This window comes from Cyclopterus lumpus, chromosome 2, assembly GCF_009769545.1.
Source record: "Cyclopterus lumpus isolate fCycLum1 chromosome 2, fCycLum1.pri, whole genome shotgun sequence".
Taxonomy (NCBI): domain Eukaryota; kingdom Metazoa; phylum Chordata; class Actinopteri; order Perciformes; family Cyclopteridae; genus Cyclopterus; species Cyclopterus lumpus.
The window spans coordinates 9,844,602-9,859,526 of NC_046967.1; the positions used below are offsets into that span (position 1 = coordinate 9,844,602).

The window sequence follows — 14,925 nt, forward strand, 5'->3', positions numbered from 1 at the left end:
TCTCTCTTCCACTCGTCCTCCTTCTCATCTCTCTGGATGTAGACATCACAGGACTCACTCTGTCGCTGTACCGACTGTGTTGTGAATGTAGGTGCACGCCTACGCACACTGACGTGAGGCAGACACACACACACACACACACACACACACACACACACAGGTACATACGTCGTAGAGCACGTACACACATACCCTTGTGTTTGTACATCCTGTTGTGAGAAAACATGCTGCAGCTCAGGAAGAGAGAAAATAAATATGAGTGGAACGGAAATGGAAAGACAGACCACGACATCTAGTTCTTTTTATAATAACAATAATTATAATATATCCTTTATTGATCCTCGTGGGGAAATTCTTCTCCGCATCTCTCCCTCATGAGCTACAGCCGACCCAACCATGAATTAAATGAAATGAAAACTAAACGTATATATAATTATTACAACGATATTTAATTAACTGATTCTTTTTTAAATAGATTTTTCTCAAACATCCTCTGGTTTCCAGCTCTCAGATTCATTTTTGTCATGTGATAGTAAAGCGAAGATATCTGGGTTTGGGATACCTCTCGGTTATTAAGAAAAGTGCACAATGAAAAGATGACTGGACAGTTATTTGTGGGTGTATATTTTATTAACATTATAATCATACTGTGATATGTGTATATATGAGACATGTATCTGTAATGGTGAGAAGGCAGAGATGAATGAAGTTTTTATTTAATATGCTACCATATTGTTTAGTGAAATGTACTTTCATGTTGTATGTATTCACCATGCTCCAGAATAAGTCTTGTTTTGCTCTAAAAAATGGGGGGTTTCTGTATTACTATTATGCCAGGATAAATTCATATTATATTTATTGTGATTTAAATGAGTGGATTTATACTGCTACGTTTCTGACACTAACCTTCTGATTTCCTTCAGAGGGAGTTGGAGGTTTTTCGTGGAGGGCCGAATGTATTCAGCCTCCCTCCCTTTTAGGACGGATTAAAAGAGAAGGGGGAGAAAAAAACAAAGAGGACGACAAAGACGGATGGAGGACGGAGCTGAATGGATGGTGTTCGGGCTCCCTCGACCTCTTCGGCAGGCAGACTCGGGCTCTAAAAGTCTGACTCACAGGAGCTGGCACGAACAAAGACGTTTACATTTCTTATCTCGGCAAAAAACTTTAGATTTAAGATTTCAAAAACAAGCAGATGTTAAGATGTTATGGTGTACACCGACCTCAGTCAAGATCTAGAAACGTCTCGTGACCCCGCCGGAGCAGAAACAGGATTTTATGCTCCTGCGTTCCTCCCATAATAATCATGTGTTTCATCCTACGCACAGAGAAGTAGTAGAAGAAGGTAATAATAAAAAGGAGGAGTCGCAGTAATAGTGGGATGTCGCAAGAAACGTGTCAAAGGCAATTTCACCTCTCAGATGACATCTTGAAATCTACACCTAACGCACCCACACACACAACATGCCAACACGTGTATTACACTCTCTTTTTCACACACTCTTTTTCACACACTCTTGTCACTTCAGGTCTCATTCACACACACACACACACACACACACACACACACGCAGTCGCAAACTCATCAGCACTTTTTTTTTTTTTCCCCCACTTTCCCCAGCATGCTCCATAATTATCACATAGCAGCTCATTGCACACTGTGCCATCTGTTAGTCCCGCGCCCCCAAAAAAACCTCAACGTGCACGCACACACACACACACACACACACACACACACACACACACACACACACACACACACACACACGACCACACACTGCCAGATGCTCGGGATCTTGGATTAATAAGACAGTCCTACCATATAACTACGTTTGCGGCATATCATTAACAATTTGCAATAAGAGGATAAAGAACGTTATTGCATTTCGGAAGAAGCCCGAGAAAACGCTCATCACGAGGAAATGTCCTAAATAAAATGTTCAGACATGGGGAAGGCAATATAGATGAAACTGATGCCACAATAATAATCACAGACTTCTCTTGACAGCTACAGATACATATATAATATACGAATGTATTCTAGTACTGACATGTTCCTTCAGACACAAAATAGAATCCAACATGCAAAATAAATATATGATCATACGCACTCTTCAGTTGTCAGTAAAAGTACAGTCACGGTGTGCTTCAAACCCCTCAAAGATGTGTGTTTGTACCAAAGAATATCGAGTAACTCGTTTGTTCATGAAAGTTCTTCCACAGTGTTGATCTGATTCGTACATCGACTTCCTGACACCTGCAGAATAACTAACCTGGCAAAGATAATCCAGGCTGTGTCCGATAAACAAGCAGCTAGCCTGAAGCTGAACTCATTGTGCGCACGCACACACACACACACACACACACACACACACACACACACACACACACACACACACACACACACATGAAAGGTAAACGTCGCCGCTGTGGTTCTGATAAAAGGAGCTGCACCCTCGTAATGTTTAATGAATATCTCTTCCGGGCCCGGTGGGCACCATTCTTACCGCTCACACACACACACACACACACACTACACCTGCCGGGGACCTTTGCAGCAGCCAATGAAACATCAAGCGGTGGAGACATCACGATGAATGAGACCTGCATGCGTGTAATTCATATATTCGTTATCGTGTAGCCGCCTTCACATCAGACGCAGAGCTGGAGAATGATCACACATCCTCACTTTCCCTCGACGCAGCTTTAGTAGGGGATTGCTACTGTGTGTGTGTGTGTGTGTGTGTGTGTGTGTGTGTGTGTGTGTGTGTGTGTGTGTGTTTAGGGGGGGACTCCCCCTCTTCAATTATTTACAGGAAGCCCTCATGCATCTGTGACTTTCAGCGACAGGCGGAGGAAGCCCAGCAGAGCAGCACAGATTCTCTTGTCTCTCTCCCCCCGATTACCCCGTGTTCTTCCTCTCATCCTTTTGCCGTCGACATCTTTCCTTCTTCCTCTCCATCTTGTGTGTTCTTCCCTCTGAAACCTCCGTCCTTCTTTTCCCTTTTGACGACAACGTTTTTTTTGTCCTTCTCTCCATCTTTTTCCTCCTCTGAAAACAACCTTTTTCTCTTTCCTGTACATTGTCTGTGTCCTATTTCTTCCTCGCCTCCTTTCTTTTACCCTTCCGCCCAAGTCTTTCCTTTCTTCCCAGCCCCTCCTTCCTTCTTTTATGATTGTCCCTGGCCTCGCCTTTATTCCTCTCACCTCTCCCTTTCATTCCCCTCCTTTCATCTCCTCCCCATCCATTTATAGTCCCCCGTCCCCTCTCTCCATCACCTCCTTTCCCCTCCTCTCTGGCTCCCGTCATCTCCACGCCCTCCAAAAAGAAAGAGGGATGATGTTAGGGAGAGCAGTCAGTGAAAGAGTGTGAACTCTCTCTGAAGAGTCAGCATGGAAATAATTCATATTCCACTCAAGCAGATTTCCGAGCAGCCGGCCGCTCTTCCTCTACCTCCCTTCCTCTCCAACACCTTCTTCATCCCTCTCTCCAATCCTCAGTCTTCCATATTGTTCTTTGTCCCTTTCACTTTTTTGGTTTTTAATGCAATTTTCCATTTGTAACTTGTTTTCTTTTTCTTATTCTTTGGAGTGACATTTAAATATGTATACTTAATGCATACGTGTCCATAATCTGACAAATATGTTTTGTCATCTCTCTCTCTGCCTCACAAAATCTAAATTATGAGGTCTTTCATTTTGTCTTTTGAGACGGAAAAAAAGCTTTTATTGTATCATGCGTGCTTCAATTGGCCTTTAAATGTAAGCCTGGCTGTAAGTGACATATTGTATAATTCAGAGCAGGATTTGTCTGTAACTGCTACTTAAGGTGAGAAATCCATTTTGCCTCATTTTGCACAGACTTTATGGTTTTCAATAATAGCCATCTGAATATTCTATTTCAAGTGGTCACTTTTGGCTGTTTCCCTAATATTCACTGTGCTGATAAATCTAATGATTCATCAACAGATTAATTGATAGGTGAAATAACCATTAGTTGCACCTTTTTAGCTGTTTTTCTTTTTGTTTTTGACGACTAAAGTCAACAGACGTACCTTCCTGACTCATTGTAAGCCTTATTTGTCTTTACTCCTGTGGATAAAGTAAAGTCTTATAAATGACCAGAGATTTGTCAAAACAGGCTGATACTCCCATTTGTGTCCCACAAATAATTACCACAGCTTAAAGCCAAACACCCGGGACCAGGATGAGCAACACATGATTTGCAAATTAAGCCCCATAATTTCCCAGAAAGAAGCATTAAGCCCTGAGCGGGAGTGCCAGAAGAAAAAGGACAAAAAAATGAGACCAAACAAAAAAATGATGCACCAGCCCAGAAAGACAGACGTGAGTAAATACTGAAACAAAATGTCTTGTGGACACTGTCCATCTGGGATGCTGCGTGTGGGTGTGTGTGTGTGTGTGTGTGTGTGTGTGTGTGTGTGTGTGTGTGTGTGTGTGGTGTGTGTGTGTGTGTGTGTGTGTGTGCTTACCGATGAGTAGAGGTGACCCTCTCCGTTCATGGCGATGTAGAGGCCAGTCTTCACTGATTGGATGGCCACGACTCTCAGACCCACAGGAATTAAGTTAAACAGAGCTGAGGACAAAAACAACCGGAGTTGAAGTGCCGGTTTCTCGACTCGATGTATATGAAGTCAGCTGGTCTGCAGTCAGCTGGTCTGTTGCGCAGTCAGCTCGGTTAGTTCATGGTGAGGTGAAGAAGCAGCTCGGCCAGAGTCAGAGTTATACAGACGAGAAGTCTGCAGAACGTTGACCGAAGAAAATGGAGACCAATGCTTTAAATAAAAAATGCTCTGCCTAAAAGCCCAGTGATAATTTGTCTCCATAGCTTTACCATTAAGGTACTCTATGTTGCAAAATGAGAAGTCCATCAATACCAAATACCGATATCCAGGACTTTTTTCCCGAGACTAGTATCTCAGTTATACAGGTTATCACACATTTGTGTGTCTAATTTTAGTCGAGTCATGTAGAAGAATCAATCAGAATCATTTTTTTTTTTTTTTTTTAAAGGCAAATAAAAACGTAACCCTTGTGTTTTGTTGACATTGGTTTATTTCCTCATTGTTTGGGGTCCAACAATGTGCAAACATATTAATAATAATTTGGAACCAATTATAGTTGGACTGCGATTATTTTGTCCATGATATTTTAATATCGGCCCATTCTTGTCCGTGTTTTTCAAGGGCGACGTCGTGCTTCTCAGCTCCACGGGGTCGGTGTTATTTGAAGAACGTCGGTGACGCCAGAGGAACAGACAGCTGATCGCACCCTCACAGCCTCGGGCGGCTCCTCCAAAGGACAATGATGGTGTCACCGGTGGTTGTGTTCACTTCCTGCAACCCCTTGACTTTGAGATTTGTTCCACTTTTAAGATATCAACCTATTTTTTTTTCTCACTAGTATTTTTTCTTTTTTAAAACTCAAACGTAATGTCTCAATGCAAAATAAATTCCAATAGATGAATATATATTGAAACATCATTGCATCACTCGGATACAAGCGGCCGAAATGAGCTTCCTCCGTAGGGTGGCCGGGCTCCGCCTTAGAGATAGGGTAAGGAGCTCGGACATCAGGGGGGAGCTTGGAGTCGAGTCGCTGCTCCTTCGAAAGGAGTCAGCTGAGGTGGTTCGGGCATCTAGTCAGGATGCCTCCTGGACGCCTCCCATTAGAGGTTTTCCGGGCACGTCCAACTGGTAGGAGGCCCCGGGGAAGACCGAGGACACGCTGGAGGGATTATATCTCCCGGCTGGCCTTGGAACGCCTCGGGATCCCCCAGAATGAGCTGGAAAGTGTTGCGGGTGAGAGAGAAGCCTGGGTCGGCCTGCTGAACCTGCTGCCACCGCGACCCGACCCCGGATAAGCGGGTGATAATGGATGGATGGATGGATGAATCATCATTGCCAGATGTGTTGAATATTTACATGCAGTTGCTGCTTTATTTATGTCCAAATGAATCCAACACTTTATTCTTTATGTTCCTCGTGGTTTTTTTCCTCCTGTGCACTCGAATCCGAGTTCATAAAAAAAAAAAAAAAGAAGTGAAAAACATGTTTTTCTTCTTCAACCAACGACCACATTTCTTGTCTAATCTGGTTTGCGATGCATTTTCGGGATGTTTTATCATCAGTTATTGATGATGTGTTGCTTTTGGTTGGGAGCTTGCAGCCCGTGGCTCAAGTATAAAGACGTTAATTGTTTCACGTCGAGTTAGATGTCGGGGAAAAGGTGGAACCGTTGCAATTTCTGTAAACTCGGTGCTGACAGTGTGTGGGGATTCATTGCTTTCATTTGCGCAGCTTTTTGAGATATCTGCCCTCCTTTCTGCCTCCACCCCGATACAACGGCGATAAACAGAATGTAGTGAGTGCTGCTCCGAACATCTGCAGTGTGTCTTTTCTAAAACACTCTTATTTTGAATATTTCTTCAACGGCCGCATTAACTAACACGACTGAGCTATTCATGTGTTGAAGAGCATGTCGTCTGAACACACTTGTCTCCTAATTAATCCTTAAAAACTAAACGGTGTACCATTTTGAAGGTTGTGGCCCTCCGTTAAAAGGACGATTGAATTAGAGAAAAATATGTTTGTTGTGAAAGGTTGAATCGAAGGTTACTGCTTATTTCATTGAGCCGCTCCAAAACCTAAAAGACGCAGTATACCGTATAATACACAGAGATATTGTTGCATAATCATAACATAACATGAAAATGACCTATAAAGAAGGCCCGATAAAAATGGACGCGCCGTTTGAGACCAACAGCAGCGCTGGTTCTCTCTAATCAAGAGCTGATTACACCTGGGATGTCAGACCCGAGCCCTCATTAATCAAGGTTACATCGGAATGGTCTCGAACAACCAGCGTCAACAGGTTTCAGAGTTGAGCCGGAAAAGATTTGACTGCGCGTAACTTTAGTACACCTGCGAGTAATCCTCCTGCATAAATATCCCCCTTTCTAAGCCGCCAGCATCATTAACATTAAGATATGCACCCATCTGATTGGAGATGCAACAACCCTCCTTTTTAAATGCATGAGGGAAATGTCACTGAAGCCCTCCCTCTCGGCCACACTGACAAACAAATCGAAAACGAAGCTTGCCGACAAGTGAATTCTGTTTGATCGACACGCCGAGCTGTGGCAGGGAAAAAAAGAGAAGAATAAATCATAGTAAACAAGTGGGACATTGGCACAACTCACGGATGGAAGAGAGCAACCGGCTTGGCCCAATGTGCCGAGAACACTTTGGACGAGCGAGTCGCCTGGTTACTGATGAGCATTTGATTTTCTCTCAGCCTGGCGTATCAGAATATAGCAATGAGCACATTAATCAATGAGCCGTCCATCTGCAGCACCTCCCTGAGGGCAGCGTCGGCTGCAGAGGTCCAATAAACCAGACTTCAAGAAACAAAATCCCGTGAGCGGCCACTTGTCGCACTCAGTCGGTGTCAGTGTCAGATCGCGTATGGTATCTTCTCTGTGTGTGTGTGTGCGTGTGTGTGTGTGTCCTCTTACAGGAGTTGGTGCTGTCGTCTTTGGTCCCGTCCATACTTCCATCCTGGCCCATCTGGAGATAGAAGCCCTGCCTGCAGAACAACCTGGTCACTATGCCCTTCAGCTGTGGTTCTACACAACCGAGACAAACACACACACACACACAGACACACACACAAAGACACACACACACACAGACACAGGGAGAAGAAGAGTTGAGAAGAGTCGATCTTCCAATCAGGACCGCCCCCGTAAATAATGCACAAGCAAATTAAAAGATAATGATGCGTTTTGTCAGCTTCAACAGAATGATGCGTCTACAAATTCATCCCCATAAATCAATGTATGCACAAAATCCTGCAGGGCACATTTGAGATACACTGCAGTTTGGCATTAAGGAACAACGTGACCACATGCGACCCGGTGCATCCTGAGGGATTTCCTCTGGAGAGACTAGTCGGGCACATCCAATCCATTACAGGATTCTTGGACTAATCCATCCTTCGTGGTCTTTTTTTCTTCTTCCATTTGAATAACGCTGATGAATTATTCCTGAACCTCTGATGGTGTGGAGCAGCTTCATAATGGCTTTGCGTCTCCCATTTTTAGTTTACTATTTATCTATTGAGTGACACATTGGTTGACGGGGATGATTCCCTTTATTAAAACGTAGATAACTGTGTGACTCTCTAATAGTTTCTTTACACCTAAAACGCGTGAATGTGTATATGAATATACTGTTTTTTAATATACTTATCTTTGCTCCAAATCATTTGATTTGGATAAATCCACAATGGCAAGAAGATGCTCACATCGTTACAGATATAATATCTCAAACACAACTAAATCACAGTTCACATCAAATATAAAATGACAGAAAAGGTAGCAAAGGGGAGGAGCTAAAGGACCACAAAAAAACCTGTATGATCTGCATCAAGTGATATAATAGATACAGTCAGGCTTTTGTCCCATTCTGTCATCACTCTTTCATCTGGTTCCTCACACACACACACACACACACACACACACACACACACACACACACACGTACATGAGGCCACGCCCTTTCTCCCTCGATAAAACACCAGTGACTTGGCACAAGCCGGCGCAGCCTTAACGCAGGGTGGGAATCCCCTTTGACGATGTGTGCGTGAGAGTGAATGAGTAAAGGTACCCCTAATGCAGAGAGACAGGGAAAAAAGAAAGAGTGACCCAGTTTATGAAGAGAGAGAGAGAGAGAGAGAGAGAGAGAGAGAGGGAGGGAGAGAGAGAGGTGTTTCCATCTTGGGAAGGATCCATCTTGTGCAGCAGGGGAGAAGCAGGGAAGAGGGGCTGCAGTCAAACTGACAAAACTCCCAGCACTACTTACTGTGAGGCGCGTCGTGTGCTGCCAACCAACGGAAAAACCTCTCAGTTAGGTGCTGTTGCAAATCAGAAGATGAAATATGAATCTGGGCTTAACGTTTTGATTGATTCGAAGCGTCGTTGTCTCTGTGCTCTTACTGTTTGGGATGACTGTATTTCTTTGGATTATTGTACTTGTACAGTTTTCATGATGTACTTGTTGAATTGTTGAAGGTTTTGGGGTCGCCTTGGGCGGGTTTGGGTGGTTTTTTTTTCCTTCTCTCTGACACTAAATATTGACACAAGTATTGATTATGTAAAGGTTTCACGATTGCAGCTGCACACAAACATTCCGACATCCCCTTTGTCTTGATTCTTTACTAAGAATAAAGTAGAGTCTTTACTTTTATGCATTAAGTAAACATAATCCCATCTGACAACTGAGATCATTCTCGCTGCTTTATGGATCAGAGTTTACCTGCCCCATGCATCCGTCTGTCAGAGCAGAGCAGAACTCCACGCACACTGTTCACTGCAGACAGACTGATTCATATCAATCTCTCTGTGCTCGTTTGTGTGATAAACGACCAGATTGAAGCTGCTGGAAATGTAACGTATTGTCTCCTATCTACTTCTTAAACCTGTCATGTCCTTATAGTTCATATGTGACATGTTCATTATAAAGACTGTAAAATGTACTGAATTAGACCCCGAAGGCAATGAGGTGGGTGTGCTTTGCATCTGGAACTCTGTCTTTCTAGCTTATACGTCTGATTTATCTCAGGTGCATTTCATCAATACATGTCATATCCTCTTGTATCGATTTAGATGAACTCAATATTAAATAAATACTTCATCTGAAATCCATAGAATTAAACTGAGAATAAATCAACAACCACAGCTAACCAGAGATTAAACCAATCAACTCACAGTCTGATTTAGAATCTGTAACTTGTCATCCTGTATTGATTCGGGCAAACATTAGGATTGAGCCAACAACCCAAAGGACGTATTCATCTTATGTGATATCATTTAATCGAGGTATAGATTTTTAATCACATAGTCCAGCCCTATTATGAGTAGAACTGCAGACTCAAATGGTGTTATTGTTGGTTTGGCACAACTCCCAGCTGTAGCGGATGAAAGATCAATAACTCTCCACAGGAGACTGTCCTGCTGCATCAACTCATCATCTATTATGTTTCTAATCCACCCGTCTCACGTCCACTTATCCGTTCACTCATTTCCAACCTGACGTGGCCGGCTGTTGCCACGGGGTGACATTCCCACAGTGACATTCCCACAATAGTCGAGGGTGATATTCCCACCCTTCCCAGTACCTCAACATTCTGTCTGTTACTAGGGATATTCCCATTCTTGCGTTGCCACGGCAACTGCATCGTGATTCCAGACTGTTCCAGTGGAAGGGTATTCCCCCATTCACACAGACACACACACACACACGCAGACACACACACACACACACACACACACACACAACAACATTTTTCATCATAATGAGATCTGATTCAATCAGTCAGGCGGCCACGCTGATTTGACATGTTGTATTGTCTGTTAATTCGCTCCAGTCTGAGTCTGAATACAGTGTTTACACGGTATCAAATACCAACATGGATGTCTCATATAAGGGATGCATTAAATACTCTCTCTCTCTCTCGTTTTCACACACACACACACACACACGCACACACACACCATCTCACTGAGCAACAGCACCCAAGTGAAGAATTTCATCCTCATTTACATCACAGCGATTATTGATTACAGAAACACTTCGGGTGCTGAAAAGAGTGGATTTCTTGGTAAAATACAGGCGCCGTTAGACCATTTACAGTCCATGTGCATCAACTCTGGTACGGCAGCAACGGCACCTGCACTACAGACTGTACACGGGTGTCACGCCACATATCATCACCCTTTCCAGCCTTGACGAGGACACAGTGCGGAGGGAAACATCGACGTCAACTATCGATTATCTATACCTGCTTATTATTATTATTATGCCTTGATCGAAAGGCAAGGGAACACCGATAGCCAGTTCCGTCACAGGGAGCACGTACAGACAAGCTGAGGTGACCAGTGTAAACCACTGTATTTTATTAAGTCAAAGTTCCACGGGGACGATCCTGGAAAAGCACATCTGGCTCCTATCGACGTGAGGAGCAGCGTCCACTAAACTCCTCATCTCAGCAGTGAAGCCCTATTTTGGCATGTCCATAACCCCCTTCCCCCCCCCTCCCCAAACACCCACAACGTTCCCAGAAGTGAAACACAAAATCGTGGTCCAACGTGCTCCCGAAAACAATGTCCGACAGCTTGTGCACTTTTCAAGGACATCTGTGACAAACTGGTCTCGGCGAAGTCGCACAGAACACATAACATTTCAAGACAATAAATATCAGGCTCCGTTTCAGGAGCCAGGCCTGAAACGGGTGCTGTGCCCGGGCCCTTGAGGCGGTTATGTGCACAGGGATGCAAAGAGCAAGCAAGGAGAGGACCATTATCTACTGTGCACGATAGATTACAGGACTATTTCACTGAGTAACAAGACCAGGCTGCGAGAAAATAGGGATTTTATAGGCTAAGCAACTACTCAAAAGCATTTCTTAGACGTATTAATCGATAATATAAAAGAATCACTTATTGCATTCCTTTGGACACACTCCTCCTCACTTTACTGCGTTCTTCTCTCATCTCCTCTTCCCTGAGAACGCCACAAATGATATGCATAAAGTAAACAGAAATTCGGTCACACATCAATCTCTCTGTGCTCGTTTGTGTGACGAACGGCAGGAAAAAACTGCTGGAAATGTAATTTATTGTCTCTTGTCTTTTTCCAGAACTTGTCATGTCACTTGTATTTCATCAAAGTGTTCATTTATAATACAAAGTGAAAAGATAGTGCTGAGTTAGACCGAGGGGGCACGTAGGAGAGCGTACTTTGCAGCCCAGCTTTGCATTTATTCATCTATCTTTCTGTTGGCTAACACACCCTTGTCTGATATGGATATATTACAGCTGCATTTTAGTGGCGGCATATAATACAATGTTTCGATTAACCCACCGAAAGGCAATTTTTGGGATTATCTTTTAATTTGGCGGGGAACTCCATCACAATCAAATCCTCCACTCAAAGTCGGACTTATGAAGTCTCTCTCTTAAAGACGGATTTAAACACTGTCCACCCACACCAGTGCTGTGAACTGTCCACTCAGACGTCTTATTACTAATAATAACACACTGAGACGAGTTGTGGACGATAAGAAGCCTCCATCATATCAGGAGTGGACTCGTATCACATTTTAATAAAAGCCCATTTTGGCTCCATGTCGGTCTAACTCTCGCCAATACGAGCAAGTTTGAGCTGTATTTGAATCACATTCTGATCGAGTAATGATTATAAATAATAATTGTGTCTCCTTCACAACACCTCTGGAAGACAGTAGGGGATGTTGGCATATCTCTCTCTCACACACACAAACACACACAGAACGGACAGAGCGCAGAGGTTGTGGACGTTGCCAAGCTTTCACCAGCAGCCCTCACAGCTGGGAAACACAGATGAGGGAGTGACGGAAGAAGGGAACAAGGAGGAGGGGAGGGGCGGAAAAAAAGAGGGAGGACAAAAAGTACAAATGAAGCTGGAAGGTAGGATGAAAAGATATGAGGTTGGGGATGATTGGGTGGAGAGAAAGGAAGGTGTTGAGCAAAAGAGGAGGAGGAGAATAAAGAATGTAGGGGAGAAAGGTGACAAAAAAAGGGCGAGAAGGGAAAAGAGGAGAAAAAAGAGGGGAGAATAAAGGAGAGGGGGGAACACAAAATGAAGCTGGAAAGAGAAATGAGGAGAGGGAAGAAATGAGGGGAGGGGAGAAGGGAAAAGCTATAAGAAGAGAAATAAGGAGAGTTAGCTGTGTCGTCTTCTATTCTTTCCAGAAAGGATAAAAGGGGACAAGGCTGTAAGGATGGATGAAAAGAATCTAGGGAGGGAGGATATGATGATATAAGAAGGGTGGAAGAAGAAGGGTCAAAAGCAGGTTATGGGGTGTGGTGGCGAGGGATGACAAAAAGGGGGGGGGGGGGGGGGGGGGTGGGAGATGCAGTGGAACTAAGACTTGGTTAAAGGAGACGTAAGAGAGAGGAGGAGAGGAAACTGTTGGTCTGTTCTTCCTGAAGGGAACAAGGGAGGGACAGACGGAAGAAGGGATGAGAAGCTCTAAGGTAGGGGGAAAGGTTACCAAAAAAGGGGAAGGGGGAAAAGATGGAGAGAGGTTGTTGTTGAAGGGACAACGAGGAAAGTGGCCTACGTGAGGGGGGAAAGTGTCACGGAAAAGGGAAGAGGAAAAGGAAGAGGAAGTGAAGCGAGAGGAAGTGACAGAAAGAAAAATGGAGGTAAGAAAAGGAGGAGGTGAGGACCTCTCAGATCCCACATATTCCAATTCCTATCAACATGACTCCTCACGATCGCCTCCTCCTCTATCTCTCCTCTGCCCCTCGTCTCATTCCTGCCTCCTTCTCTCCTCCCTTCGTCCACCCATCCCTCCGTATGCACCACCTGCTGCTTTCTCACACAATCAATTGATTACAACAGCACTTATTGCCTCTGCTATTGAACACTCTTCTCATTAATCCGCATCCACTGCGATATCTAATCAATTCTCCAAAATGATTGATGGCCAGATCCGTCCCAAGTTTGACATCTGAATGGTGGGGAGACGTTTGACTTTTTAACCTCCACATGAAGACTACAATCAAATAGACAAATCAGATTGACGTGGAGCACGGTGTGATTTCAAAATAAGAGAGAGGTGTTCTTGTCATTGCATTGAAGTCTGACATCCTGCTCCTGTTAAGGCAAAGTCTGCCCGTGGTGACAGAGCTTTCTGAATTATGAGCTGAAAATGAGAGAGCGAGGTAGAGATGCACAGAGAGAGACAGGGAGAGAGAGAGAGAGAGAGAGAGAGACTAGACAGACTAATCTGTGGCTTCAATAATGGATGTACCTGGAAACTACTGAACCATAGGCCACTACAAGACATGACAGCGTGCGTGCGCGCGTGCGTGTCACTACATAGCAGAGAGGGAAAAAGAGGGGAAGGGCGAGTCTGTCAGTCTGTGTATGTGCATGATATTGGGGTGTGTGCGCGTGTTAGAGCGCGCGCACGAGAGAGAGAGAGAGAGCGTGCCCCAGGCAGGTCCGTGCATGTGCGAGTGTGTGGTTGTGGCCGCGCGTAAAAGTCCGTGCGTTTCTGCATGTGCATGTGGAGGCGCGCGCGCGCGCACACATCAATGCATTAGTGTGCGTGCGATTGTCTGTGTGCATGCGTGTGCGCGTGTGTCCGCCCCCCATTCCCCCCCCCCCCCCCACACCTTGTTTCCGTAGCCTCCGCTTCTTCAAGCCGAATATCCGGACTTTGGAGAAGATGTCGACCAGGTTCCCGTTGCACAGCCCCGGCTTTTTACCGGGGCTCTTCCGTCGCCGGTGAGGGGTCGGCCGGTGGACATGTTGCTCCCTCGCCTGCCGCTTCTGCCGGATCAACCGCTGGCGATGGCCGCTGCCATGTCTCCGCCGACACAAAAACAGCCCCGTCCCCGTCCGTGTCTCCAGTCTCTTCAGCTGTGTCCACCCTCCGGTGGCACAGGCGGAGCGCAGAACAAAACCAGACGCAAACCCTCCGGTCTCCGCTCGACCGGTTACCACGGCCCCATGCTTCCGCCACAGAGCCGCAAAGTCCAAAAGGAGCAAACCGCCTCCCGTTACAGCATCTTCTCTGTCATCATTATCCCCCGGGCCGTCGCTTTCCTAAACCTACAGCGGGGTTACCTGTCCGTCACGTTCCCCCCGGTCGGTTGTGTCAGTCACAGAGCAGCAGCTGTCACTGAACGGCTCCTCCAACCGATTTACCGGACCCCGTGTGTCGGTGTCTGTCCCCATGGTCAACGGGCGAGACAGACCACAAAAAAAAAAAAAAAAAAACCAGAAGAAAAGGAGGACGGAGCCTCGGAAACCAATTCCGTAGCCTCTCCTCCCGAAAAGCGTCCGTTTG

The 14,925-nt window shown here is 45.1% G+C and overlaps 1 protein-coding gene across 1 annotated transcript in view; it reads right to left on the bottom strand.

Moving 5' to 3' along the window:
- LOC117743779 (fibroblast growth factor 14-like) overlaps positions 1-14,440 on the bottom strand; it is a 21,285-nt gene extending 6,845 nt beyond the window's left edge. Inside the window, 4 exon segments of the mRNA XM_034551628.1 lie at positions 4,494-4,597; positions 7,538-7,648; positions 14,249-14,416; positions 14,419-14,440. Of these exon segments, the coding sequence (XP_034407519.1) occupies positions 4,494-4,597; positions 7,538-7,648; positions 14,249-14,416; positions 14,419-14,440 (405 nt within the window).
- Positions 14,441-14,925: the final 485 nt, after the last annotated feature.